Source organism: Ambystoma mexicanum, chromosome 1q, assembly GCF_040938575.1.
Source record: "Ambystoma mexicanum isolate Mex_15411 chromosome 1q, UKY_AmexF1_1, whole genome shotgun sequence".
In the NCBI taxonomy this organism is placed as follows: Eukaryota; Metazoa; Chordata; class Amphibia; order Caudata; family Ambystomatidae; genus Ambystoma; species Ambystoma mexicanum.
The window spans coordinates 561,719,703-561,745,480 of record NC_090922.1 but is presented as its reverse complement, the minus strand read 5'-3'; the positions used below and the strand labels follow the sequence as shown (position 1 = coordinate 561,745,480).

The window sequence follows — 25,778 nt, the reverse complement described above, 5'->3', positions numbered from 1 at the left end:
CGTTCCCTTGGGCCCTTAGCCGCAGGACTATGGGCAGGGGGATGCCCTAGGGCTAACCTATCAAGTGGAAATTTTAAGAGGAAGGTGAAGACATCCAAAACGTCTTCAGGAGGCCGGTAGTCTTGGCACCTCCCTGAGCTGGACCATCCTACCAGCTCCCACTCTGTGTAAGCCTCAGACGACATTCCAAAAGTTGATATCCTCATGGGGTCATCAGCCCCATTGAAACCGAAGGTCCAGTTCAAATTAACAGCCATCGCTGACGAAGGGCCCAGGGAGACTTTTGCTACCGTTCAACATATTGGTGTAAGCCCCTGTATTAGAGGTGTGGGAAAGGCCCACCTCTGAACATGCAGTCAATAGGGAGCTTGACTGGAAGGGTGGGAAATTAATGCGGCAAAGGCCCAAGGTCCAGCTGAGACTGATTTTTCTGGGAACTCAGTTGCATAATGGGCATGGCGAAATGGTGCCAAAAGCAAAACAAAAGATCCTTGAAGTTTCCACTCCGAGAACTAAGAAATAAGCTCTTTAGTTTATCTGGTTGTTTGGATTTTGGAGACAACATCACATTTGGGGCAGATTTTGGCGCTCCTTCATAAAGTGACACGCAAGAAATTCAATTTTGACGGGGGTGAAGAGCAAGATAGAGCATTCGACTAGGCAAAGACACCATACAGAAAGTGCTCGATTTATGGCGTTTGGGGAACGGGGAGGTGTAGTTAAATGTATCTGTAAAGGATACCTGTGCGAATTGGAGTTTGTGGCAAAAACAAGACAGGAAGCGGGTACCCTTAGGATTTTGGAGTCAGAAATTGCCTGATGCTGAGGACAGGCATACTCCTTTTGAGAAACAATTGTTAGCATGCTATTAGGCACTTGTGAATACGGAACAAATGACGGTGAGTCATGACATATTGATCCAACCGAAAATATCATGCAGTGGGTACAGAGTTCCCCTAAAATGCATCTAAGGGGGCATGCACAAGAGGCCAGTATCATCAAATGGAAATGGTACATTCAAGATCGTGCCAAAACAGGAAACGGTGGATGGCGAAATTACATGAGCAGGTGGCAGGAGTTCCATAAGTGAATCTACAGACCGAAGAAAAAGGGACACTTGAGGAATATCCAGTTAAAGAATTCCCTATGGAGAATTAACAAGTGAGCAAGTTGAACATGCCCGGTTTGCTGATGGTTCAGCTAGATATATGGGACCGGAGCAACACTGGAAGGCTGTTGCATGTAATCCCAAGTCCAAAAAGGTGTTTACTACTTCTGGAAAGGGGAAAGAGTAGCCAATTCGCAGAATTGTATGCCATGTATCAGGCTTTAAAGCAAGAGACGCCTGCGTGTTCTATTTGCACAGACTCCTGGTCCGTCGCAAATGGGTTGGTTGTGTGGCTGCCTACCTGGCAAAATAATGGATGGAAAATTCATGCCAAAGGAGGTATGGGGAAAAGAATTGTGGCAAGACATCGCTGAAATGCTAATGCATACTGCATCATGTAGACGCACATTGTGCAACAGATTCACTAGAAGGGTGGTTCAATTCTGTTGCAGACAAACATACCAAGATTTCGGTCATGGACACGAGGGCTGAGGAAGAGGATTTGGAGTGGATTGCTAAATGGGCCCACCAGAAGAGTGGGCTTCTCGGAGGAAAAGCCGTTATCAGGTGGGCGCAAGACAGGGGAATTAGCCTTACATTTGAAATTGTGAAAAACAGTGATTTTACAATGTCTCATGTGCCAACATCAGAAACAAAGATCTATTCCACGGCATGCTGAAACGGGGTAAATTGCCCGGACAGATCGATTACATCGATTTTATGCCCATTAGCCAAGGATGTCAATATGCGTGTACTATTGTGGACACGTATTCCAGTAATTTAACAGTGCTACCATGCAAAAGAGCCACCCAAATGAACATGATCAAATTGCTAGATCAAGTGGCTGTGTATTACAGAGTACCCTTATAGATTTAAAGTGATAATGGGTCACACTTTAAGGGGAAGTTAGACTATTTTCAGGAAAAAGGCACTGAATGGATCTTACATGTCCCATATCACCCTGAAGCTTCAGGGTTAATTGAGAGAATTAATGGATTGTTGAAAGAATAGTTGCGAAAAACTGGTGAGGGCACCCTGAAACGTGTGTTGGATGTGGTTCAGATTCTCAACAACCGTCCCATTGTGAACGGGGAGACTCCATTGATGCGCATGTTAACGCCAGCCTTACAATGAAAACCTAACAGAGCTGTGGAAACCCTTTTATATTGGGAAATGTCTCCTGGGGCATTAGCTCCTTATCGAGCTACCCCTGAATTTGCTGGGGTGGATTTGCATGCGAGGGAAGAGATAGCGACTTGAGCCCAGGGGCATTGTGATTGAGACAGGGATTGGGGTGCAAATTCCGTCCGACTGTATGGCATTAATTGCCCCTAGATCTGGACTTGCCCTGAGAGGGATTCAGGTGTTGGGAGGAATTGTCTATGCAGACTATCAAGGAGAAATCAAGGCAATTTTTATGAATAGCAGAGAGAATAGGTTTCCTAGCCGTAAGGGAGACAGGGTGGCACAATTGATACTGGTACCTGTGAAACGGTCCATGGTGTAGAAAGATGAGCAGCCTATGGTAGTAACTTGCGGGGACAAGGGTTTTGGCTCATCAGATACAATGGTTCCGGGTACCAAGGTGTGGGTGGAAAAGCCCAATGGTCCACCCGTCCCGGCGATGCAATAGCATCAGGAGAGGGTCAGGTGGTTCTTGTGATGGAAACTGGGAAAAGGTAATGAGTGATGTACTCCACTGATATCTTGTTTTTGAATTCAGATCCTGAGTATGCTGGCTGTCTGTGTGGTGGAGTGTCTTCGGGAGGGTCCGGGGACATGTGGGAAAAGATGGCAAATGTCTCCATTTTGCAGATGGAGTCGGAAATCTGGATGAGGACTGATACGTCTGCTACCACCTTTGCACCAGAGGACGCGTCCATTAAAGCGTATTGCAGCGTTTTGAGGAAACGTCAGGGGGGTAAACGGATGCCTCGCGACCCCTTCAGCGGTTTTATGTCTTTTATGCAGCAGGGCTATTCAGCCATTGTCAGGCAACCTGAGAATATACACACATTTCGGTTTGGAGGCTGTACACGATTCCGTGAATCTGTGGCTATACCAACGCCTACCCCGGTATTGCGACACATATTCGGGTTATTGCATGAGGATTCTGACGTACACAGTTATTTTTCTGTGTATGAGTATTGTACATTTTGTGCAGACTCCGACCCAAGTGGAAGAACATGACTTGCATCATCACCCATGACGTTGCTACCGATGAGGTTGTCATCATAGGACTTGTGATCCGAACTATAACAGTAAATGTCAACAGTTGGATTTGAACAGAAATAAGGGAAGAACTGGTTTTGATATTAATATTTTATTTATATTGCGCTCGTACACGAGTGATCTCTCTGCCTACCTGCTCTGGTACTAAGCAGTGTTGTGGTGGCCGAGATGGTGTCTTCTGCAACCATTCTAACTGTGATGCTCTTTTTCTATGTTTTTATATAATTGACTATATATGTTGTGTGTATGTATATTGTGTTAATAAAGGGCCTATACGAGCCATTCTGTTTTTATCTAACCAGTTTGTGTGATTTGTTGCCAGAGTTCAATAACTTGCTTTGTTAGGGTCTATGGGGATGGGGGGGACATAATTGAGGCCCCTATACAAGGCCCAGAAAAAGCAAGACACTCGCCTAAATTATTGCTCATATTTCATATTGTGTTGATTAGTTAAAATAGTACTTTACAGGAATAACTTTGCCTAACTTTGCCTTGTGTATATAAAATAAATATCCATTTTACTAGAACTACAAGTTTTCTAGAGTCTTTGTGCCTATCCATTTACTGAGTTCATTGTACTTGCGTGTAGCTCACATTCTCCTCCTAAGAGAAGCCTGGCTGCTCTGTTCTACCAAGCCATAGTACAGACTTCTACTAAGAGTTTGGGCCAGTATACCAGGGGACAGTTTTATAAAGTCTCACCACCAGCTAGACTTCAGGAAACCAACAGTTAGACCGTATTGTACAAGACCTTCATGGTGGTTCTTTGCGAGACAACCTGCTGAGAGGCGAGTTGTTTCGTCAATCGTGGCTGCAAGTGACGGTAGTCACCGATGCATCTCTGATCGGGTGGAGAGTATACTGTGGTCTCCCTTAGAGTTTCAGGAAGACATCAGTTTGCTGGAGTTGAGGGCATCAAGCTGGCCCTGGCTGCCTTCCTTCAATAGAGATGCAAATCTGTGCTGGCTCAGACAGACAACACAGTGGCATGCACTACCTCAACAAGCAACGTGGCGTGGGATCCTGGCAGCTGGGCAGAATAATAATAAATAAAACTGTGGTTCTGGGTTTTTTTTCTGCTGCTAGGGAACTTCTCAAGTGGATCCCTCCCAGTGCGAACAGGATGCACTTCCAACTGGAATTCTTCAGCATTGGCATCCTTCATAGATTCACATGCTTGAATATTTCCTGTCAGACTGGGAACCCCTGGTCATTTTTACATACAAAGCAATGCACATCTAACAAACCTTCCCTTTTGTAGTTCATCCACCTAATTTTGGTCCTTTTCTACCTAGCCAATGAGGTGGTAGGGCTTACGCTCCTCCCCAAGCAGCCATCCTCAGATGTGTCACTGCAGTCTAGTGACTTGGGAATCCTCTACAGCTCTGAGCTTTTTTCACAATTACTTCATTATGAAGAAATTTGCAAGCTTTTTTGCTCTACTTTGTAGACCACCTTCTCTACACATTGCTGTTTTAAGAAATCAAAGGAAGAGGCAGCACCTGGCTCATGGCCATGGCTGAGACAAGGAAGGTCCTTTTAAAAAGGGAAGACTTCATTTTAAAGATCGCCCGAGATGTTCTAAGAAAAATGAGAGACCCTTCCCCCCCCATCAGGAGTGAATCTACTGCCTTTGTCCATATGACATGCAAGGATGCCAGACTGGTCAGACCTTCGCCCAGAAGACCCTATAGGACAGGCAGAGGAGGCCACAGGACCCTTGAGAAGCATGCATCCAAGAGGAGCGTTTCATCACTGGAAAGGGGAGCAGCACCACCATCAAAAGCTAAGGATCCTTGCCACCATGCAGAAAAGCAATGAGACTGTAGTTCTTCGCTTAAGAACGAGGTCTTTCTGACCGGTGCCCATCTTGCCAGGAGAAAGATTGTTAGAGTGGATGCAAATGGGAAATCTGTCATGCGATTCTGGCTGCGACTTTCCCCTCCTGGGGAACTTCTAAAGTGGATATCTTCACTTCCAGGATGCAAGATCTGCTCCAGGACATTTCCTCAACAGGGTGCTCTGGGTGACGCAGTCATTTGCAAGTGGAAATTAGACCACCATATGTCCAAGTCAATCCTAATCATTCCGCTGGTTCTCAGGAGGCTCCATCGTGCGTCCACATTGAATCAAAACCCTATGGAATAAGCCCAGAGAAGGGTGTGCACAGAGTTGCTGGATATGTTAATCTCCCCTCCCTGCTGCCTTCTGCAGAGTGAGGACCTGGTTACCTAATCAGAGAGGCAGCTGCTCCATCCGAACCTCAGCAGCCTCAACCTTCATGCTCGTATTGAAAGGCTGACATACAAGGAGTGCCATTTGTCGTACAGTGTCCGGGATGTACGCCTCTCAGTTTAGAAGCCCACAACCAAGTCCATTTATATGCCTGTAGATAGTGTACATTTTCAACTTTGTTCTGGGCGAGGGTTCTGGAACCTTTATGCTGTCCTTTATCTGCGTATTTGGATTCATTTCTGTCTTTGGCCCAGTCGGGCTGCAGATCGGCACTGTGAAGGGGTATCTTGCCACTATCAGGTTGTTTCAGGGGTCTTCTGACCAGGTTTCTTTTTTCACAATCCCCAATATTGCAATTCTTACAGGGTTTGTGCAATCAGTTTCCTCCATGCCAGTTTGTGGTTCTGGAGTGGGATTCAACTTTGGTGTGTGCATTCCTGATGGGTGCTCCATTTGAGCTCACAATTTTGTGCAATTAGATTGCTCACCCTTGAGTTCATTTTCCTAGTCGCCATCACTTACGCTATTAGGGGAAGTGACCTCCAGGTGTTTGTTAAACCTCCTGATTGGTTTGTCTCCAAAGAGAACGTGATCGAGTTAGATCCTGAGTTTCTGCCAAAAGTGGTCTCGGATTTTACAGCTCCCTCGAAAGATCCATCATCCAGTGTTTTTCCTCCGCCCCATCCTTCCAAGGCAGGAGAAAGTTTCCATCAACTGGACCCGGTGCAGGCTCTCAGCCACTACACTGGGAAAGATCTCCAGCTTTTTCTTGGATATGCTGGTGCATATGCGACAGTGCTGTGACTAAACAAACCCTGCCAAGGTGGATCAAATCTACATCTCGGATGTCATGACGACCTGGCTGCAACGGATGTGCCTGAAGGCCTCAGAACACATTCTACAAGAGGAGTGTCTGCTACCTCTGCTCTGCCGAGGGGAGCACCTATCTTGGACATAAGCCAAGCCGGGGTATCCGCGGTACACCGTCCTTTCATCGTGGGATGAAAGGGCGCTGGGTTTTTCACCGTTGTCATTTTGTGGGGGGGTTGGGTTTAAAAAAATATAGATGGGGTGTGGGTGTTCGGGGATAGTTAAATAATTGAAGGGTATGGGGGTTAGGGAGGAAAAACGATGAGTTTTCGCGTTGAAATATCAACGGAGAAAAACCCATTGTTTCATTCCGCGATGAAATTACATGGAACCGTATCCGCACACAAATGCAAAGCATTATTGCTTGGATTCTTTGGCAGGGCAGTGCTGCAGGGTTTTCTGGTCCAGGTGGTGTCCTTGCTCCCTTTCCTCCTCCAGATTTGCATACTGCTACCAGAGTCTTAGATGAGGCATCAGTGGGAGGGAGGAGTCCATTAGAAGAACAAATTGCCTATTGATAATGCGCTTTCTGATGGATTATCCTCAGACGGATTCCCCATTGTCCCCTACCTATAACACTTGGCGGATAGACAGTTCACTATTGGTTCTGTGGTCCCTCAGTGTCAAGAGTGCTAGGGAAAAAGGATGGAACTGAAATGGGTTGCAAAGGCACTGCAATATATACTGGCACAGTGGTCGTGTCCAGCGCAGGACGTATGAATCCATTCTACTCCCCACTGGTGGAAGAAACATTTCTGAACAGCTGCACCGAGACTGTACCGTAGATGGGGAATCAATGAGCGGAATATCCTTCGGAAAGAATATTACTGCGCGGTAAGTAATTTGTTCATCTTCTGCAGTAAAATCTTAAAACAGGGTATTGATAAATTTGACAACCACAGAAGAATCCACGGCAATATACAATTTTACATTTACTAAAGACTGAAAAATAAAAGTTACAAACAAGCATGTTTAGAAAGATTCTCGTTGTCAGGAGTTAATGAGCCCTTTTATTGTGGGAGGGCATGTAGAAAAGGCACTTGATACAGAAGGAGCGTAATCTTACTTCTGCAGCAAATGTGAATAGGTGTGTTAAATAAAATGGCAAAATCTAATTTCACAATTTTCCCGCCGAGTAACGGTGGAAGGTATCATTTTACTTACTGGCAAAATAGCGTGCAATTGCCTAAAACTGAAGTACATGCGATAACAAACCTAGAATACTAAAGAACATTTTGGGGGGGGGAGAGGGACCTCACAACCAAAGTTCTTTTGACAGAAGGCGGCACAGAATTGAGATTCAGCATTTGTTGTAAAATAATTAAATGATGTGGTGGGAAATCCCTGTTGCGTTTGTTCTCAAACGAAGAGGATTATCATTGCATACACAGTGAAAGCCAAGAAAAATGAGGTGAGACGCTTCTTGCATGATAGAAAAAGAAAGCCGTTAAGGGAGCATATATACTTCTTTAAATGAACAAAAAAGGGATGGGAGCTCACCTTTACACTTCCTGTGACATTCTTCAAATGTGCCTGGGTTCGGTAATCTCTCTTCTTTGGCTTCTTGCGGTTTTTCCTGTGTTGGGCCCAACCCAGTTACTGGGGGCATTGTGAACCCAGGGGGCACAGATATCAATCCCCCACTGGTCCCTGGAACCGGAGGGGCCATCGGCGAACTGGCTGCAAGCACGTTACCCATACTTCTCTAGAAAAGAAACAAAGCATAAGATTTGTTTTTATGGTCTTTCATGCCAGCACATAGATAACATGTCTGGTCTGCAAACGCTGGGTCTGGGGTGTTTTTCACGTTTGTGAGAACATGGTTGGATGGCAAAACAAGCTCACTGAAAAAGTTATCACTACAAAATGTAATCTTACAACAAATAGTATTCAAATGTCACTGGTTCGGCCGAGTGATTACCTTCATCTGCTTTATATGCTGCTCTCCCAACCACACAACTGCTTTTAATGATCTTCGTATTCGTTCTTGTTCCACTAAATAAGTCAATCACCAGAGGCATTTATACTTAATGTCCGGCTGTACATTCATAGCTGCCAAGTTTCCCTGTTCCGGAAACTTTGAGCAGGTTATTTTTATTTTTTCGCACTGCTTGCTGTGACATTTAGGCCCACACTTGCAATGGGTAAACATGGAACTGGGAAACTTGGCAAGGAGGGTCGGGTGGCACTCGTGCCCACATCGGCTGCTGGGAACCCATGGATGCAGATGGGGGCCCACGGGGCTCTGGCCTTTGAGGTGTTAGCCCTTGGTAGATGTCTCGAGCACCAGACGGCAGGGGAAGCTTCCCTGCCAGTCAGGGTGCGTTTTTCCACCAGAGGGGGATGGAGGCAACCTCCGGGATGCGCTGGGACCTCGGCCATGGCTGGGTGGTGAGAGTTCTTGCAGGGTGCGGATCCGGAACACCCAGACTGCCTTCCCCATTTGCTGTTGTGTCCAGTGCTGGGCGCTTTGTGGTATTCCCATTGTGCTCTCGCCTTGGTCCGTTAAGGGCCTGTGCTCTGGGATGCCAACCCATGGTCCTGCGGACTGCCTTGCAGAGGGAGCCCTGGAAGGCCACATCTGGGACTCCCCTGCTGGACCCCCAGGTGTGTTGTGCACCACCTACACTGGGGCCCACTGGCCACCTCAGGGTGTTGGCTCCCCTACTTCCTTGGGCACCGGTCCAGGAGACATCCATGCCACACAGCCACCCCACAGGACGACACTTCCCATCGACTACTAAGCCCTCACAAAATGAGGGGTTAAGCAGTCCGTCCGGAGAAAAATGTAGGCGTCAGTCAGGACTCCGGCCATCTGGTCCAACGGGCCCGACCATATGGCCAGGTAGCGATGAGGTTGTACCTGCCTTAAGGCCGCTGTCCGGGGCTTAGGCCGCCAGCTCCACTGCACAATGATGGGAAGAGCGAACTGTGAAAGATCAAAAAGCAACGTTGCTATAAACGCTTGGCCGCCACAAGCCAGTTATCCCTGAGGTAACTTTTCTGACACCGCCTGCTTGAAAACACAAAAAGCCAGAAGGATCATGAGGCCCAGCTTTTTCAGTCTGTATTCACACTGAAAGTCGAGATCAAGCGAGCGTTTGCCCTTGTGCTCTGCAGGATGTTTCTGTTCTCCCCGAGCTTGCCTAGGACATGGGCGTTATCATTTGAAATATGCAATGCACCAGTAAAACTCCCCATCTGCCACCGTCCTCAGCGTAGGAGGCCCCGGCGGGTGCAGATTACTTGCACCAAGAACAGGGAACTCCACTGGGCACGCCCCTGCAACCTCAATGGGTATTTGAAAAACCTGCTACTGTCCCCAAAGCAGGTGGCCCTGGAAGGTGGCGATTGCTTGGAGCAAGAAGAGGGAATCCCACGGGGCTCACCCCTCTTCCCCCACCCCCCAACCTCACTGGGTATGTGTAAAAACGAGTGGTATTTCACCAGTTGCTCGAGTGCCTCCCGCTTATCTTACACCTCCTGCCTGTCTCTTCACAGTGGCAAATTAGAGTCATGCTCAAAACAGTCTTTTTCCCTGCTGATTCAGTTAAACCTGCTCCCTTGGCTGTGGTTTCGCTAGATAGTAGGTACTGTGGGGATGGAAAGGAGTCTATCCAAACCCCCTAGGCACTTTAGAGTGAGGCGAATCCCATGAATAGCACGATGTGCTGGGGGGGGGGGGGGGGTGGGGGACGGGTTGTGTTAAAAGAAACTCAGCCCAGATGCAATATCACTGCCATTATAGATGCATAGCCATAGTGCGCGCATATAGAGACACCATTTTGTAGTTATGGAAGACATCCGCAGCTTTACATGGCAGCGCAGTAAACGGAGGGCCGACGGAGAAACCTGCACAGGCCCAAACATGGAGGACAGAGGCGTGCGCTGCTAAATTCTACAGTAACTTGCCCTTGTTCCACGACTGTTGCAATTATTTTGTATCACAATTATTTTAGTATCACAATTAGGAATGCGCATTGCAAGGCCGTGAGACAGCACCAGGCTCCTCGCCGTGCCCATTCATTACAATTAAGCCCACAGCAGACCTCCAACCCCCAGCCAGCCCAGCAGGACGCACAGCGCTCCTCTCTGACCCCGTCCACGAGTCCCTGCATTCCCCAGATATGCGAGTAACCCCAGCTCGCCCGCGATAAACCCATTGGTCATAAACAACTCGAACATGCAGGACCATGTCACCTTTGCCCATAAATACACCTTTTGTAGGACGAAGTACAGTGAGGGATAAATGAATAGATCAAATTCAAAACGAAGGTGGAGGGCTTGGGTGCGAGGGGTGCAATAGAGCGCACAGAATGTGTGGGTTAGCATGATTGTATTTCTTCCCTTCCCACTGGTGCCAGTTCCTGAGCCTCCCAGGTGCATGCCATAATGATGTAGGAGGAGTATTAGCTCATAGTAATAGCCTTGAAACAGCAACATGCAAAGCGCCTGACCTTCAGTCCCTGGAGAGATGAGCCCAGCTGACCCACTTGGAGACTGACGAACGGCAGCGGTGAGAGCCAAACATAGCCTGGCATCCCCTATGGAGCAGGATCTTGAATATGCTCTCACCACCAAGTGTGCGGGTTTAGACCCTTTATGCGTCTTCATTAGTGACGCTGTGTGGATTCATATTGCACGGACAATCAATTTAGAGTCAGAACGTTCGAGGGGCAGAGCCCTTTGCTGGAACCTTTATTTTGTACAATTTCGGAGAGGGGCAAGAGACACCCATAACATATGTGCAAGGCCCTGCTGTTGTACTGTGATAAGATTAAGTACCACCACAACCAATGGGTGACCGAAACTAGGGGAGGAGGGCTACCCCGCTCCTGGCCAAAAGGAGGGCTCCTTCGATAGAAGTGTGTTGGACCACATGCCGACCTTCATGACAGAAAAGTATAAGGGGAGACAGTACAGAATAGACAGGAAGTACTGAACATCTGGAAAATGTTTGAAGATACAGAAGATGACAGAAGGGAAAGAGCTAAACACAGTGGGGACAGACGCAGGGAAGAAGGGATGAACTCAGTGGGGACAAAAGGAATATATCCCCTGGCAACCAGCCCTGCAGAGGATTATTCAAACCCAACCTATGTGTCTACAGGCATGAATATTCAACACCAGTCACAGCCCCGCCCCCACCTTATGTTTCCCCTCCGGAAATAACCACACACACACACACACACACACACACACACACACACACACACACACAAGAGCATGAGACTTAGAATTAGTACTGCATCGACCGAGGTAGCATGGCTCCGGGCAGCATGTGACGTAACAAAGACAGACATGCCGGGTCTCCAGTGGGGGATGAGTGGAAGTCAGGGGAAGTGTTATTTAGAATAGTTAACGCCCCCATAAGGACCGTCCACGTAGAGTGCAACAGAGACCGAAGCTTGGGTTATGAGAATGTAGGGTCACAGAGAAGCGATGAGGGAGAATGAAGAGAGTTTGATGACGTTGACGAAGAGGAGGGGTAAACAGAACAGGCGCCTCAACTCACCCAGAGGGTGGAAAACTTGTGCAACGGAAGTTTGAGGGAGAGGTGTGGTCAAAATAGCATTAGCAAGTAAAAAGGGAAGTCTAACCAGGTGGCAAACAGTAACATGGAACTGCAAATGCCCCTCATACACAAGGGGGCAGGCAGGCCGCACTATGTGCCTTGGGCACAAATTAAAAATAACCTCCTTAAAGGACTTCCTGCACTCACTGCTGGTCCAGGGAAATTGATATATACCTTTGAAAAGGGCATTGGACATCAAAACCCTATTGGTGGCTGTGGTTCGGACCAAGCTGCTGATATGCAGGTAAAGGCAGGGTACCCAGGCGCGACACTAAGCAAAGACTCCCATGATGGAGCCTCGTTCAACAAAATTAGAGCTGGGGTATGGGATGTGCTGCGGAGAGCATTCTTAAACACACCAGATTTACAATCCATCATGCAGGCTACAATGGAGGATAAGGAGGACGCGCAATTCATTCTTAGGGTCCAAGAGATGTGGAGGGCAGAAACGGGCAACACCTGGGACCAGGCTACACCCTTTTTCTATTTTCTAGTGAAACAGGGCCTGCCCAAGGAAGTGCAGAAGGCGCTCGAGAAAATAGCAGGGATCGGAGCAAAAGTGTGGCCCGAAAAATCAAAAGCATCATAGTGCACCTTTGTAGAAGAATAAAAGTGCGAGAAAGAAACTATTCAGAGGCACCAGGCAGAGGAAGCAAAACTAGTGCAAAACAGATTCGCGAAAGTAGCTGTGGTGGCGTCGGGACCAACGCTGGCACAGACGGAAGAGAAAGGGTACACCCCTCCCACCATAAATACTAGGATAGCAGTGATGTGGGCCAAAGGAGGGCAAGGACAGTGGGGCAGAAACCCGCAATGTTTTTGTCCACAGTGGCAAGGAGGACAGCAGCAAGGGAGAGGTTGGTTTTGGAGGGGCAAACGGGGAGGGGGGGAAGAAATCTGGGGCATGGGACCAAGAAGAGGTGGTATGGGTCAGTGTTGGACATGCAGGGACATTTGTCAAGGGAGTGTCGGAGTAGACAGGGTATGGAGTATAACTAGTCAAGTGGGGTTTGTTGGTGGTCGCAGGTGGAGCAGCCATTTTTTGCCATTTCTAACAGAGGAGCTGCACAACGTCCATCGGGACGAGAGGAGCTGCACAACTGCGCTTCCCCGGAGTGAAGGAGCCCGGGGTGGTGCGGGAAGGAGAAAACAACCTTTATCAAAATCAAAAACAGTGCGTGAAATGAGTATAGAGAAGCCGAAGGTAGCAAAAACGAGAAATCAGGTGAGAAAGACGGACTTCTCTTTCACAGTCGGCTGTACCTCTGTCACCCTTGACCCTCTCTAGCCAAGCACAACTTGTGGACAGTGACGAGATTGTTGCTGACCATGCAGGGGGAGACTGTTGTGAACGTGAAGCAGGGAAGCAGAAATCTGACACAAACACGGTCCCTGGGTAGCAATGGGAGCAGGAGGCTGCTCCCCTGGTCGACCCCAAGGCGGACGCCCATTTAAAAGTAGTGCGTTTATTACCAACGAGTGAAGGTAATAATAATCTGACTATACCACATTTGGAGGAGCAAATTGATCTCCAACCGCTGATGGAGCCCAACAGTATGGAGCAAACAAGCAGCCCTGCGAAGCCGCTGGAGGGAAAAGTCACACCCCTTAGCATCTACCCATTATGCGAAAACAGGCAGCACACTGATCCAGATATGGAAACTTTACGGACATCACCACAGAGAAGCTCTGCGAAAACGGGGGTGGGGCGCCCGAAAACTGCATGGAATCTGAGAAAGCCCCAAAAGTAAATGACAGTCCATCAAGATAGGAGCTGTTACCTCAATTAACTGAGAAGCATCTCAGTTTTGAGGTAACAGCTCCTATCTTGATGGACGCCCAACTAAGTAGGCCGCAAAACAACAATCTGGTAGAGGAATCTACGATAAACCCAGAAGCTGCCATCAACCTGCCATGGAAGGGGGACATGGCGGTAGGCAACTGCATCAGGAAATCCAGAAGGGTTTAACCGGTATCAGCCTAAATGAAGACAACTGCATTAATCTGAAGGGCTTGTTGAAGAGTCTAGACATTATGGACAAGCAACATGCCAGATTTCTATATGAATATGGGCTCCAACTGGGCCTATATCTGTGGAGTTTCGGCCAGTACCGGCTCAAACCTCGAGGGAACAATCCCAATTCTAAGAAACTGCGAATGAATGGAAATGAAAGTACTAACTGGGAAGATCTAGATGATTGGGAGGTGGACGAAGAAGAGGCATGGATGGAAAAAAGCCCTAATAAGCATGGATTGGGGTCAGAAAAAGTAAAGCTGTGGGATACCTCTGAGATACAGTCTTCCCAGTTATCAGAGAACCACAAAGGAAAGTCCAATCTACCTACTAAGACCTGAGACATTGAATCCTACTCTAACTCCGCTTTAGCAGAAAAATTATCCCAAGATATAACAGCATTAACAGGGAGAATTGCCAGAGAGAAAGTAAAGAGTCTGTCCTTGATAAATGAAAAAATTGCCGCACTAGATGATATAACAGTACAGATGTCGGCAAAAAAGTCAGACATACCGGCAGGACACCTAGGAGGCCCTCTTAAGGGTAGTCAAGTACTACCAAACCTGCCGGACTACACTCCATGCAAACAAGGAAAGGTGTATAATCTGATAGCTGAAATCCAAGAGAAGCAAACCCTGGGACCAGTGGTGACTTTGCCGGACCAGATGGCCAACAGTAAAAAGGAAACAGATGAACATAGCTCATATACAGAACACTGATGGCGGCACTGACTATTTCATTATCGCGGTTTCTAAAATTATACAAGGCATTGACCACCTCATTGCAAGATCCACAAACTGGCAATGAGAAGATTAGTCATCAACTACAGAAATTGGAGTGTTTCACAGAGAGACGTGACGAGACTAAATAGTGAAACTGAGCGCAGCAACATCTGGGAAAGCAGTCTATTGGAGCTGATGCAGAGGGAGGTTAATGACAAGTCCCAAATAATGGAGGCCATCATTGAAGACTTTAAATGGATGAGACAATGTCATAATAAAACTGAGGTAGCCGTCATTCCTACAAATGGATCCAATGACAGGTCGGTGAAAAGTCTGACCACTGAGGAATGGACGTCTTATGCAAGCTTAGACCCTCAACTGAAGGAACAAGCCATGGGGAACTTACCGAGCCCTATGAATGAACAACTGTCAGTAATGAAAGAATTGGACGGATCAGCTCAGATCCAGCTAGGAACTGATTAGTGGTATTGCCTCACGAGTGGTAGATAAGGTAGTACACCCAAAGTCCCAAGCAATGAAAATTAACACGAACTTGCAATTTTTCAAGGTTACACAGGCTCGGATACACCCATTGTGGATACTCAAAAATAAATAAATGGGAAAGGGAAGTAAATAGTCAAGAGTCAAAGGACTCCAAAGAAGTGGAAAAGAAAGAAAAATATGAAAATTCACCCCCCCCAAATAAATAAAAAAAATAAATAAATAAAAAAAAAAAAAAAAGTCTAATGGATCGCAAGCCTTCCTTAGGAACATAAGAACTCCTCCCAAATTGGAATTCAACCAATGTGCAAAGAAGGCAAGACGTGAAATTGTCAGAGATGCTTCAGTGCTGAATAAAAAGGAGAAACCCATAGAAATATTGGATGAAAGTTATGAAAATGACTCCAGTGAAGAACAATCTGAAGCCGATCTGAGTGACCTGTTGGAAGCCATTTAAAACAATCAGGCGGCGGTAGAACAGAATGATTTAAACTGACGAATGGGAAGAAATTGAAGGCAACATCCGTAAAGAGCTGGCAAAACCACAAACCGATCAGAAAAGAAACCTAAAGGTTGACAGAAAACAGGGTCCAAAGTCAAGCGATGGTAGACTGAAGGAGAATACACCTTCATGTAACAGTGCCACAATGCTATACAAATGCAAATGAAAAAAATAGAATGACAATAAGTTGACAGACTTCCTCACTATGGAAGACAAAAGAAAGAAATATGCGCACCCTGAAAACAAAGACCGCTCTAAGTCGGACAAGGCCACGATAGAAACAAAGCGGGGAGAAAGCCGGATAAAGAAAAGGAACACAATTAAGGAAACTCATGCCCAAAGTTTTCCTCTGAAGACTGGTAAAGCTCTCCCCTCGAGAGAAGACGAGGGGCGCAAAGTAAGATTAGTCAGCATGGCCAGTCACTCAAAACTAACAATCTTAAACAGAGAAAAAGTGGTAAATCTATTGAGGGAAACATCTAAATTAAGAAATCGATCCTCAAATGACATCACAATAGTTGAATTCAAAAGTGAACAGAGGACGGATGTAGTAATACTACCTTTGGTTTCAGTTGAATTTAAAGACAGACTGCTAGCAACGAGAAAAGCACTGGATCGAATGGGATATGAACAGTCGGTCTACACAGAGCATAAGTAAAAGTGGTAACAAGGAGAAACCTAGGTATTATAAACCACCACGGAGTCCAAAGTCCAGGGAATCAAAAACCAATGATCATCGTAGTGGAGAGAAGAAAAAACAAAGGAACAATGCACAAAATGATACTGGAAGAAAATCCAATCCAGTTGAGAAGATAATGAAACTCACTTGGAATCTACTGTTACTGAAGATATAAAGAACGTGGATTAACTGGCTGCAATTCCTAGGTTCACGGTTGACAACTCAAGAAAACTAATTAAGATCTTGAAATCAAGAAATCCAGCGAGTGAACACCAGCAAGATTGGGCGTGGATGGCTGGAGCCTTAGCTGCAAGTAAATCAACGTAGAATGAGACTGGAAGTGGCAAGGGTCTTTGTGCTTCATGGAACACCTGTGGTTTTCAACATCTGTATTCAGGAGAAGACAGTTTCCTGAAGAGTTTGAAATTGTCTGTCTCCAGGAAACGTGGATTAGGAACAAACATGTACGTGAGAACTATGAGGTGTATATAAACCCTGCCATGAGGGTGACCAAAGGAAGACCGTTCGTTGGCCTACTGACTAAATAAAATAGGGAATGGTTTTAAGGTCATGGCCCACCGTATCCCAAATCCCTATGTCCAAGTTTTGGAACTCCAGAAAAAACTAAAGGGAAGCTCAATTAATTTCTTAATAAATACATACTGGAGTGTAAATATCCCCAATCCAGAGAGTTATTTAATGGACATTATGAAATAACTTGATGAAGCAGTGCTCCATGAAAGTGAACAACTAATAATGATCTGTGGGGGATCTGAATATAAAACTGCTATCCTGTCAAGGGTTTTGACCCATGTTAAATTATTAGGCGACAACAAAAACTGAATCAATAGACTGGGTAGATGTGTGGATGAGCTGTTGCCGCCCATCATTCTATCCCAGAACCAGGAGAAACGCGCAGTTTTGCGCACACCAAAATGGTCGCCTAACCTGCCACCCACCAGTGCAAGCGTGATGGACCGGAAGCACCAGGGGTGAAAGGTAGTGCCAAAGGAAAAATAGCAGTGCCTGTTAGATCAAAAGCGCCTTGAAATCACTGCTGTTTCTCTGAAGTGCAAGCTCAAAATGTCCATTTCAATTTGTTCAAAATCTGTTTTTAATTGATGTCAACAAGTTGCTAAAATCAGGGGCACAAGACCACTCTAAAGATTCAACCTTCTTGTGGGGGGTTCCACAGCACCACTCTACTGTAAGGAGGCCCATCAAAACAATGGCAGCAAGGATTAGAGCTGTCAAGCAAAATCCTCCTGTCAAATTCAATACAACTCCTAAAATAATGGGGACAGTACCAGCTTTGGACACAAGCCGGCGCTAGCTGTCTAAATTCTGACAGTAGAACTGTACTTCAGGAGTTGCCAGCCTCCTGAGACGGCTGGAAACTTCAAAGCCTTTTTGGTTAATTAAAAATTTAAACACCTGCTGTTCCCTGAAGACAGGCTGTTTCAATTAACATTGCAAGAGGCGGGGAAACCTTTTCACCTCAGAACTACACACAAGAAGCCAGGAAATCACATGGACATGCTAACCAAATGCAGAGTGGCCCCCTGGCCTGCTGACCTCAGCCGACACAATGGACTCTTGCAATTGAATGGGGTATGTTAATTTGGGTGTGGACTGTAAACAGAGCTCTGCCTGGAAGAAGAGACATGTGATCCCCGACTCCCAAGTTTCTGGGGGCAGACCCAAACACTGAAGTGAATTGAAGGCAAATGTATGTTTTATAAAAACACAGGAATGTACAATTTGGAGATCCTTAAAATGGAAATTGTACCTACAATTTAAGTCCAAACTCAATTCCGTACCATGTTCTGAGGCAAAACCCCATGAATTATGGAGATTGCAGACACAGGGTTCACGCTAGAAAAATGAAAATTTACTGGAATATGGGTAGAAAGGCGGCGTACATGTGTGCCATTTTTTGGTAAACGTCCGATATTGGTAAATCAACTAAAAACGAAAATAAGTGTTATTTTTGAATGCAAGCCCCCAGGAAGATCAGAGTTGGGCCAGAATGTACCTTAAGTAATCTGTAATATGTACATGTAATGTCAAACAACTGTGTATCTGGGAAATGTGTAGTTATGAAAAATGATTTCTAAGGTAAAAGCAAAGGGGCGTTTCTTCAATAGATCGTAAATGGCTGAATGGCTGACATCACTCTGACACACTATCCTTTCTCAAATCAGGGACCAAAGAATCCTTTGACCTATCAAATCTTGAGAGGGTTGGGCATGCAGAATTAGCCGGCCCACCCATTTTCAAAACACATAAAAAGAGCCACTGGAAGCCAGACAGGAACTTTCAATTTCCATTTCCTTGCGGAGCACGCTGACAGACAACTTCACTTCCAGACACTCCAGGCTTCAAATCCATCAATCTCCAGAGACAAGGAACTTTTGCCAGAACCGGTAGCAGACCCAGAAGGCAGAATTAGCCAGAGAGACCAGAGATCGCTGTGAGCAGAACCAGGCAGAGACTGTCTGTGGCGAGGGAACCGCAGTCCAAACCTGACCAAATCCGTGATGGAGGCCCATTCCTTTCAAAATCATAGTGTGAGTACTCAGCCAGGACTGTGCAAAACCCCATCTCTTAGTTTAAAATAATCTAATTCAAACTATTTTAACCTATTGAGAACTACATCATAGAAATCGTGTCCCTTCTTTTGATTCAAAGCTGAAAAACTCATCTGTCATTCTGAACTTTAAAATTTCATTTCGAGAATATATCTTCACATAATCGTCCGTATCTCCGGACCCGTTTGTCCTAGGAACGAGTTTTAACTGTCATTTTAAAGCTAAGATTCTAAGCTTCCCAACGACGCACTCGGAAAAATTGCAGCTATTTGCAATTTGGCTCAATTTCTTCACTTGTCAAAATAGCAGCATCTTGCTTTCCTTTGCTGAAATTCGTTTGCAACCTGATAATCATTCATAGAGCATTGCTAAAGTGATCCTGAACTAATACAAAGTAGCTATTACTCACCCTGAACCTCCTATATGGAATTAAAAGCAATTGGAGTATATTTTTCACTTCATTGCCACCACCTTTAAAAGGATTTTGCCTGTGTTTAAAATCATACCTGTTTTCCTCTAAGCTCGCTGGGGGGAACTGGAACTTTGTATTGCATGTGTGTGTATTCCTGAGAATTGTGTGCGTTACTTCCATCTCCTTACATTGCATAGGGGGGTGGGGGGGTTAATTGTCAAAGAAAAAGTGATCACATTATCTTTTGCTGAAATCATATCAAGTTTATTTCTGTACTGCCTTTTTATTCATCTTTGCATCTCCTTGAAACCATAAAGCATTCTCTGGTACCTTATTCCCCTGTTCCTAGTCATAAGTCACCAGAACTGTGCTATTGTAGGATTACCTATTGCTGATTACTGCTCATATTCACAAGTGTGATATCAATTATTAATTTATTCTAAAAGTGCGATATATATATATATATATATATATATATATATGGTTTAATTCTCAAATAAACCTTTTAAATTTGCAAAACAAACTTACTTCTAAGAGAGGGGTGTTATATAAGGTTGTCATCCAGAGTATACGAACTGGACATAAAAATATATAAATAAGGGCTTCCCTTGAGCAATCCCAGACAAGGCACTGACTTAGTGGGACTGCTTGATTGGAGTTTTTAACAATCCAAAGACAGAAAAGTGAAAAACCCATCTCCCAGCTCAACGGGTAGGGCTCTACGTTGAATAAAGGAAATGGAAATCAGAGACATTAAAATGTTGAATGCTCAGACACTGGGTGATCTAAGAGGGGCTGACACCTGGCATAGGTGGCAAATGGGGCATGTCTGGACTACTGGTTCGTCTCTGATAAATTATTACAGTGGATGAAATCATTTGAGATCAGAAAGACAAGCAATGCTGCTGAGAACTGAATGAACTATACTAACAAAAGAGCCTCTGCCTTTGATGTCAAATAAAGTAGACGTAACCTGGGGTATGAACAGGCTATGAATACACCAGAATGTGATAAATGGTGAAAAACTAGGATACCTTTGTCTATGAGAACCCAGAAGAAGTGGACTACCGGTGGCTGTTAAATGATTTTGTAATAAAAAAAGGGAGCAAACAAGATGCCCCTTATTAAAAAGAACCATGCCTATAATACTGAACTGGCATTAAAAAAGAAAATAGGAAAAACTGAAACGGTCTGAAGAGGCGGACAAAGAGAATCTGTTGCGGAAATTGAAAAAAAAGTATAGAAACTGGAGAAAAGCCACCCAAGTAAAACGTGCCCCGTATGACGCTGAATAAAAGCTAGGAGCAATATCCACTAACAGCAGAAATCTTTGGGACATTATAAACCACTGAGACAATTTCCAAGCAGTGTTATGTATGACACAAGTCTCGGAGGAACCATGGGTGGATCACTTTACTGCCCTTTGTGAAAAAAGCGTCAATGCAAATGGGCTGGCAGGAGAACTCTATAAATCCATGGAATATTGAATTTGACCGAGACGCTATTCTAATAATGATCAAGAAGTTGAGCAAATCGAGGGCGGCAGGACCCGACGGCATTTCCAATTACACCTTAAAAGCAAATGAAGATCACTGGGCAGATCTAATAACGTTACTATTCTCCCAAGTGTTGAAAACAAAAAAACTACCAGCTTCTTGGAAAGAAGCTATGATCGTCCCGATATTTAAAAAGGGAGATGGAAGTAATCCAGTCAACTACCGACCAATAGCCCTGCTGAATTCAATAGGGAAGTTATTTGCATCACTGCTACTTCGAGATCTCAAAAAATGGGCAACATCATCAGGGATTCTAGACAAGAGACAAACTGCCTTTACAGCAGGAGTGGGAACTTCACTGAATGTTTTTGTCCTGAATTTGCTAAAATTACGAACGCTTGAATCCAACACCAAATTATATCTGGGATTTATGGATTTGGAACAAGTGTTCGACACAGTAAATCGAGAGCATCTACGGGCTAAATTAAAAAAGTGGAACTGCCCGCCGGATCTTTTGGAAGCTATCCAAAGATTGTACACAAACACAACTATACAAGTGCGACTAACCAGGGATGGTAGCCTCACGAACAAGATTAAAACGAACAGGGGAATAAAGCGAGGATGTGCCCTTGCCCCATTCCTCTTTGTGCTCTATATGGCGGATTTCACAATGTGAGATTCAAGCTTTCCCTCCCAAGATAAATGAAGGGTTAATACCCTGGATCTTGTATGCAGATGATCTGGTCTTTGAAGACCAGACAGAAATTGGTCTACAAAGACGACTGGACGCCTTAAAAAAAATACCTAGATGAAAATGATATGCGGGCTAATTAGAAAAAGTCGGAATCTGCACAGAAGAAAATCAGAAAGGGGAATATACCACAATGTATCAAATGGTAAAAAAATTGGAAAATGTGAACTCCATTACCTACTTGTGAGTCTTAATCAACAACAATATCAATGAACAAGGTCAATTGAATTTAAAGACAAACTGAAAAAAATTGACCAACCAGGAGAAAGCCATTCACAATCGTTATGATACATTTTCAATGGGCCCGATATGGACTTTCTATAAACAAAAGGTGGTGGCAGTCCCTGGTGTATGGTTCCGAATCACTGCGGAATCTTTTGTGGAAGGTGTGGGAAACTTTAGAAACTTATTTCTGGAAAACGATCCTGAGGCTGCCTAATTCACTACTGACGTATATTATTAGATACGAACTACGTCTGGAATCGTTACGATCTATAATGATGTGGAGGACCATCTGTTTGTTTGAGAAGTGCATAACCCTTACACCAGCAATCCCTTTTGAGATACTAAGCAATAATGGAATTTCAAAGAACAAACTTCTACAAGCTTGCGGATTACGTTGCACTGAATATTCGGTAGCAAATGGAATGGATACAAAAATGCTGATTGAGAACCCAACCAAAGTAAAAGTGAATTTACTAAGGAGGGATTGGATTGAGACACTAGCAAAGCAGGCCCAAACTAGCATCGGCATTGATCCACTCTGGCAATGGAAGGCATTGAACCAACTACCTAGGTACTTGGCCAAATTTACATCCCCCTTCTATCGTGATCTTTTGTTGAGATGCAGACTGAACATCTTGCCCATGAGGGAAGTTCAACTGCAGAGAAAACAGATTTCACCGGAAAATGCCCTCTGCCGCTTTTGTGACAATCATGATGTTTTGGAAACATTAAAACATCTGGTGCTAAACTGCAAGAGCTTGATTGCAAGTAGAATGCTTTTTTTGGACAAATACAGAAGAATCTTCGATCAGAAAACGGACGATGAGTGCAGGGAAGGGCTAATGGCGGTTGAAAAAAATGGGAGCGACCATGGCGGCACTCCAATTAGTGGAATCATTAGAATGGACTCAGAAGCCAGAGAGCTAAGAGGAAGGATGCCTGTCGGAATGGACAATTGAAATTTTGAAGTCATCTGTTGAAGGAATTAATGCTGATGTAATGTTTAAGGTTTAAATGCAATAATGAACCAATAAAACAAAAAAATAACTACAGTCCAAAAAATTATGCCCTCCCCCCTCACACAGCAAGGGTTCCACTCCCACCCACCCCTGGCATGCACAGACCTTTAGTGTCCCAAGAGCAAGTGGCAGGCTGGGGTCTGCTAAAAGGATTGAGACCTTAGGTACAGACACTCAGGGGTTCGTTCCAGTGGCGCACTGTCGTATGCATCAATCCCTCTATGCCCCCTCAAAGAGATGACAGATGCTGAACTTTAAGGACAACAATGATGGGAAGAGAATACTGGAGATATGCATCCCCTGTAAAATCATGGTGGGTCCAGAGCCCCTTCATGGCTGTTGTCATGCCACTCCCGTTCAGCCAAGCAGAACAGGTCCCCACACAGTTATGGACAACGAACCCACACGATGTAGGGATGCTAAAAGAGGTAACTCCCAGTAAGTAGTGTTGCCCCGGGTGAAACAGTACCCATTATGAAGGGAAGCAGAAGGGATCAGAGACACAATACAAGCTCTACTATACCAAGGCATCCTAGTACCCTTCACTTCACCATGCAATACGGCCATATATACCCCATTAAAAAGGCATTGGGGCGGGGGTGCCAGTTGGAGGATGATCCAGGATCTTCGCCCCCTCAATGACTAAGTGCAAAAGGAATTTCCACTCGTTCCAAATCCGGCCTCCATTTTTGCAGTATCCCCAAAGAAGCGACCGATTTTACTGTGGTCATTAAAGAATGCCTTTTACTCAGTACTCAGTACCTCTGCACCCAGACTCAGGATCTCACAGCCTTTACAAATGGTGGAAAGCGCTATGAACATTCTTGTTTGCCCCAAGGGTACTGCGAGAGCCCTAGCATATTCAAAAGGTTATTGCATAAAGACAAAGGTAACACTCAGGTACCCGGCACAGAGATTCAATACGTAGACTATTTGTTGGTATGCAGCGACAGCTAACAGCACTGTTGCAGAGACGCCATCACCCTATTGCAACTGTTGCCCATAAGGGGTATAAAGTGGACAAGGCCAAGCTCCAGTACTGCCAACTTGAAGTGCTCTACCTAGGACACCTCATTTCTGCAGACGGCAAAAGAATTATCCCTCAGAGGGCCACAACAGTGCACGCCACGGCCAAACCACTTACTGTAAAGGACATGCACATGTTCCTAGGGTTATGTAACTAGTGTAGGGCTTGGATTCTGGATTACGCACCATATATGAGGCCGCTCTTACAGGGCCTCAAAGAAGCACAAAAGGAAAGCTGCAAAATAGCAGACAGCAGAAATGGTTCAGAGTTTCAAGGATTTTAAAAAAGTGATTAACAGCTCCTGTTCTCGCCACCCCAGACTACATACAGTAATTCTACATATTCGCACACTGAAACAGTACACTTATAACAGGAGTACTAACACAGAAGAGCTCAATGGGCCAAGAGCCACTGGCCTACTACAGCGGTACACTAGACTCAGTAATGCAGGGACAATTCGCATGCCAACATGCTCACGCTGCAGCAGCCTCCGCCATCGAGAAAGTTCCACAATTGTGATGGGGTGCTCAGTAACGCTGAATGTGTAACACTCAGTATTTGCAATCTTAGAATGGTCGAAGTCCACTCTCACCACCCAACAAGCATTTGCACATGAAATAATACTCTCCAGCTAACACATTCATGTTGCAAGATATAAAAAATAGTGAATACTGCAATGTTCTTGACAGAACCATGCACAGACGAAGACTTACAGCAACATGACTGTGCAATTTATGAGAGCGAGGAGGACGATATCCCCAAACCCAGAGACAGCCCCTTAGACGAAGGCAAGGTACTCTTAGTTGATGGATCAGCAACAAATCGATTAAGAGACAGGGCAGACACATGCTGGAGCGGCAGTGGTGCGCTTAGAAGTGGGAGGGATATGAGACCTTAGTAATGAAAAGGTTATCAATGCATTACTCAGCACAAGCAGCAGAAATAATTGCACTCATTGAAGAGCTTCGAGCGACAGAGGGGTGTTGAGCCACAATTTATTCAGACTGCCTATGTCAACAGAATGGTGCACGCAGGTCTTTCATGCTGGAGGGGCTTCAGGCGGGCAGACTGATCACCAGTGCAACATGCAGCTCTGCCCAACACCCTAATTTCTGCCCTTGCTGGACTGTCTGTAGTGGACGTCATCAAGTGCGCAGCCCACACAAACAAGGACGCGATTTCACTGGGAAACGCGCCTGCCGACGCTGCTGCAAAAGCAGCAGCATACCTCCCAGTGCCCACACCAGGCGAGTATGTCATCGCTGATGCCACCATGAGGCCAGACACTGACCAGTACAGAGCCTTGCCCAAAACACAAAAGAGCTTCAGTGTAGGGCACCAGAAGAAGAATGAGACAACTGGCTCAAACGGGGGTTTGTGCAGTCTCCCACTGACCTCTTATGGAGACAATGCAGAGAATGCACTGGAAAGGTAGTGATGCCCGTGGAACTATTACGCACAGCATTTGAGCCGTTGCACTACCCCTCCTCACAGCTCCAACCAGCACATTTCCGCTAACATACAGGAAGATTGGTTTATATCAAATCTACCAGAACACCTCCCAATGATGGTTGTGCAATGCACCACCAGCCAAGTGTATAGTACAGGGATGACACTCCACACACTGCTAGGCACTCTGCCCCGCCCCATCGGGCCCATCCACGAGCTCCATAGACTTTGCAGACATGGACGAGAGATGCAATTGAGCTTGATACCTCATTGTGGTGGTGTGCCCGTTCTCGCAGTGGGTTGAGGCCGGTCCATGTGCCCACCCAGACCTCAAGTGTGCTGCGAAATTCCTCAGTGTTGTGGAACGATC

The 25,778-nt window shown here is 45.5% G+C and overlaps 1 protein-coding gene across 1 annotated transcript in view; it reads right to left on the bottom strand.

Annotated features, from left to right (window-relative positions):
• TOMM40 (translocase of outer mitochondrial membrane 40) overlaps positions 1 to 25,778 on the bottom strand; it is a 190,621-nt gene that overhangs the window by 112,824 nt on the left and 52,019 nt on the right. The window contains exon 2 of the mRNA XM_069641010.1: positions 7,946 to 8,150. Within this exon, the coding sequence (XP_069497111.1) occupies positions 7,946 to 8,144 (199 nt within the window). The 5' untranslated portion in view covers positions 8,145 to 8,150. The remainder of the gene's footprint in view (positions 1 to 7,945; positions 8,151 to 25,778) is intronic.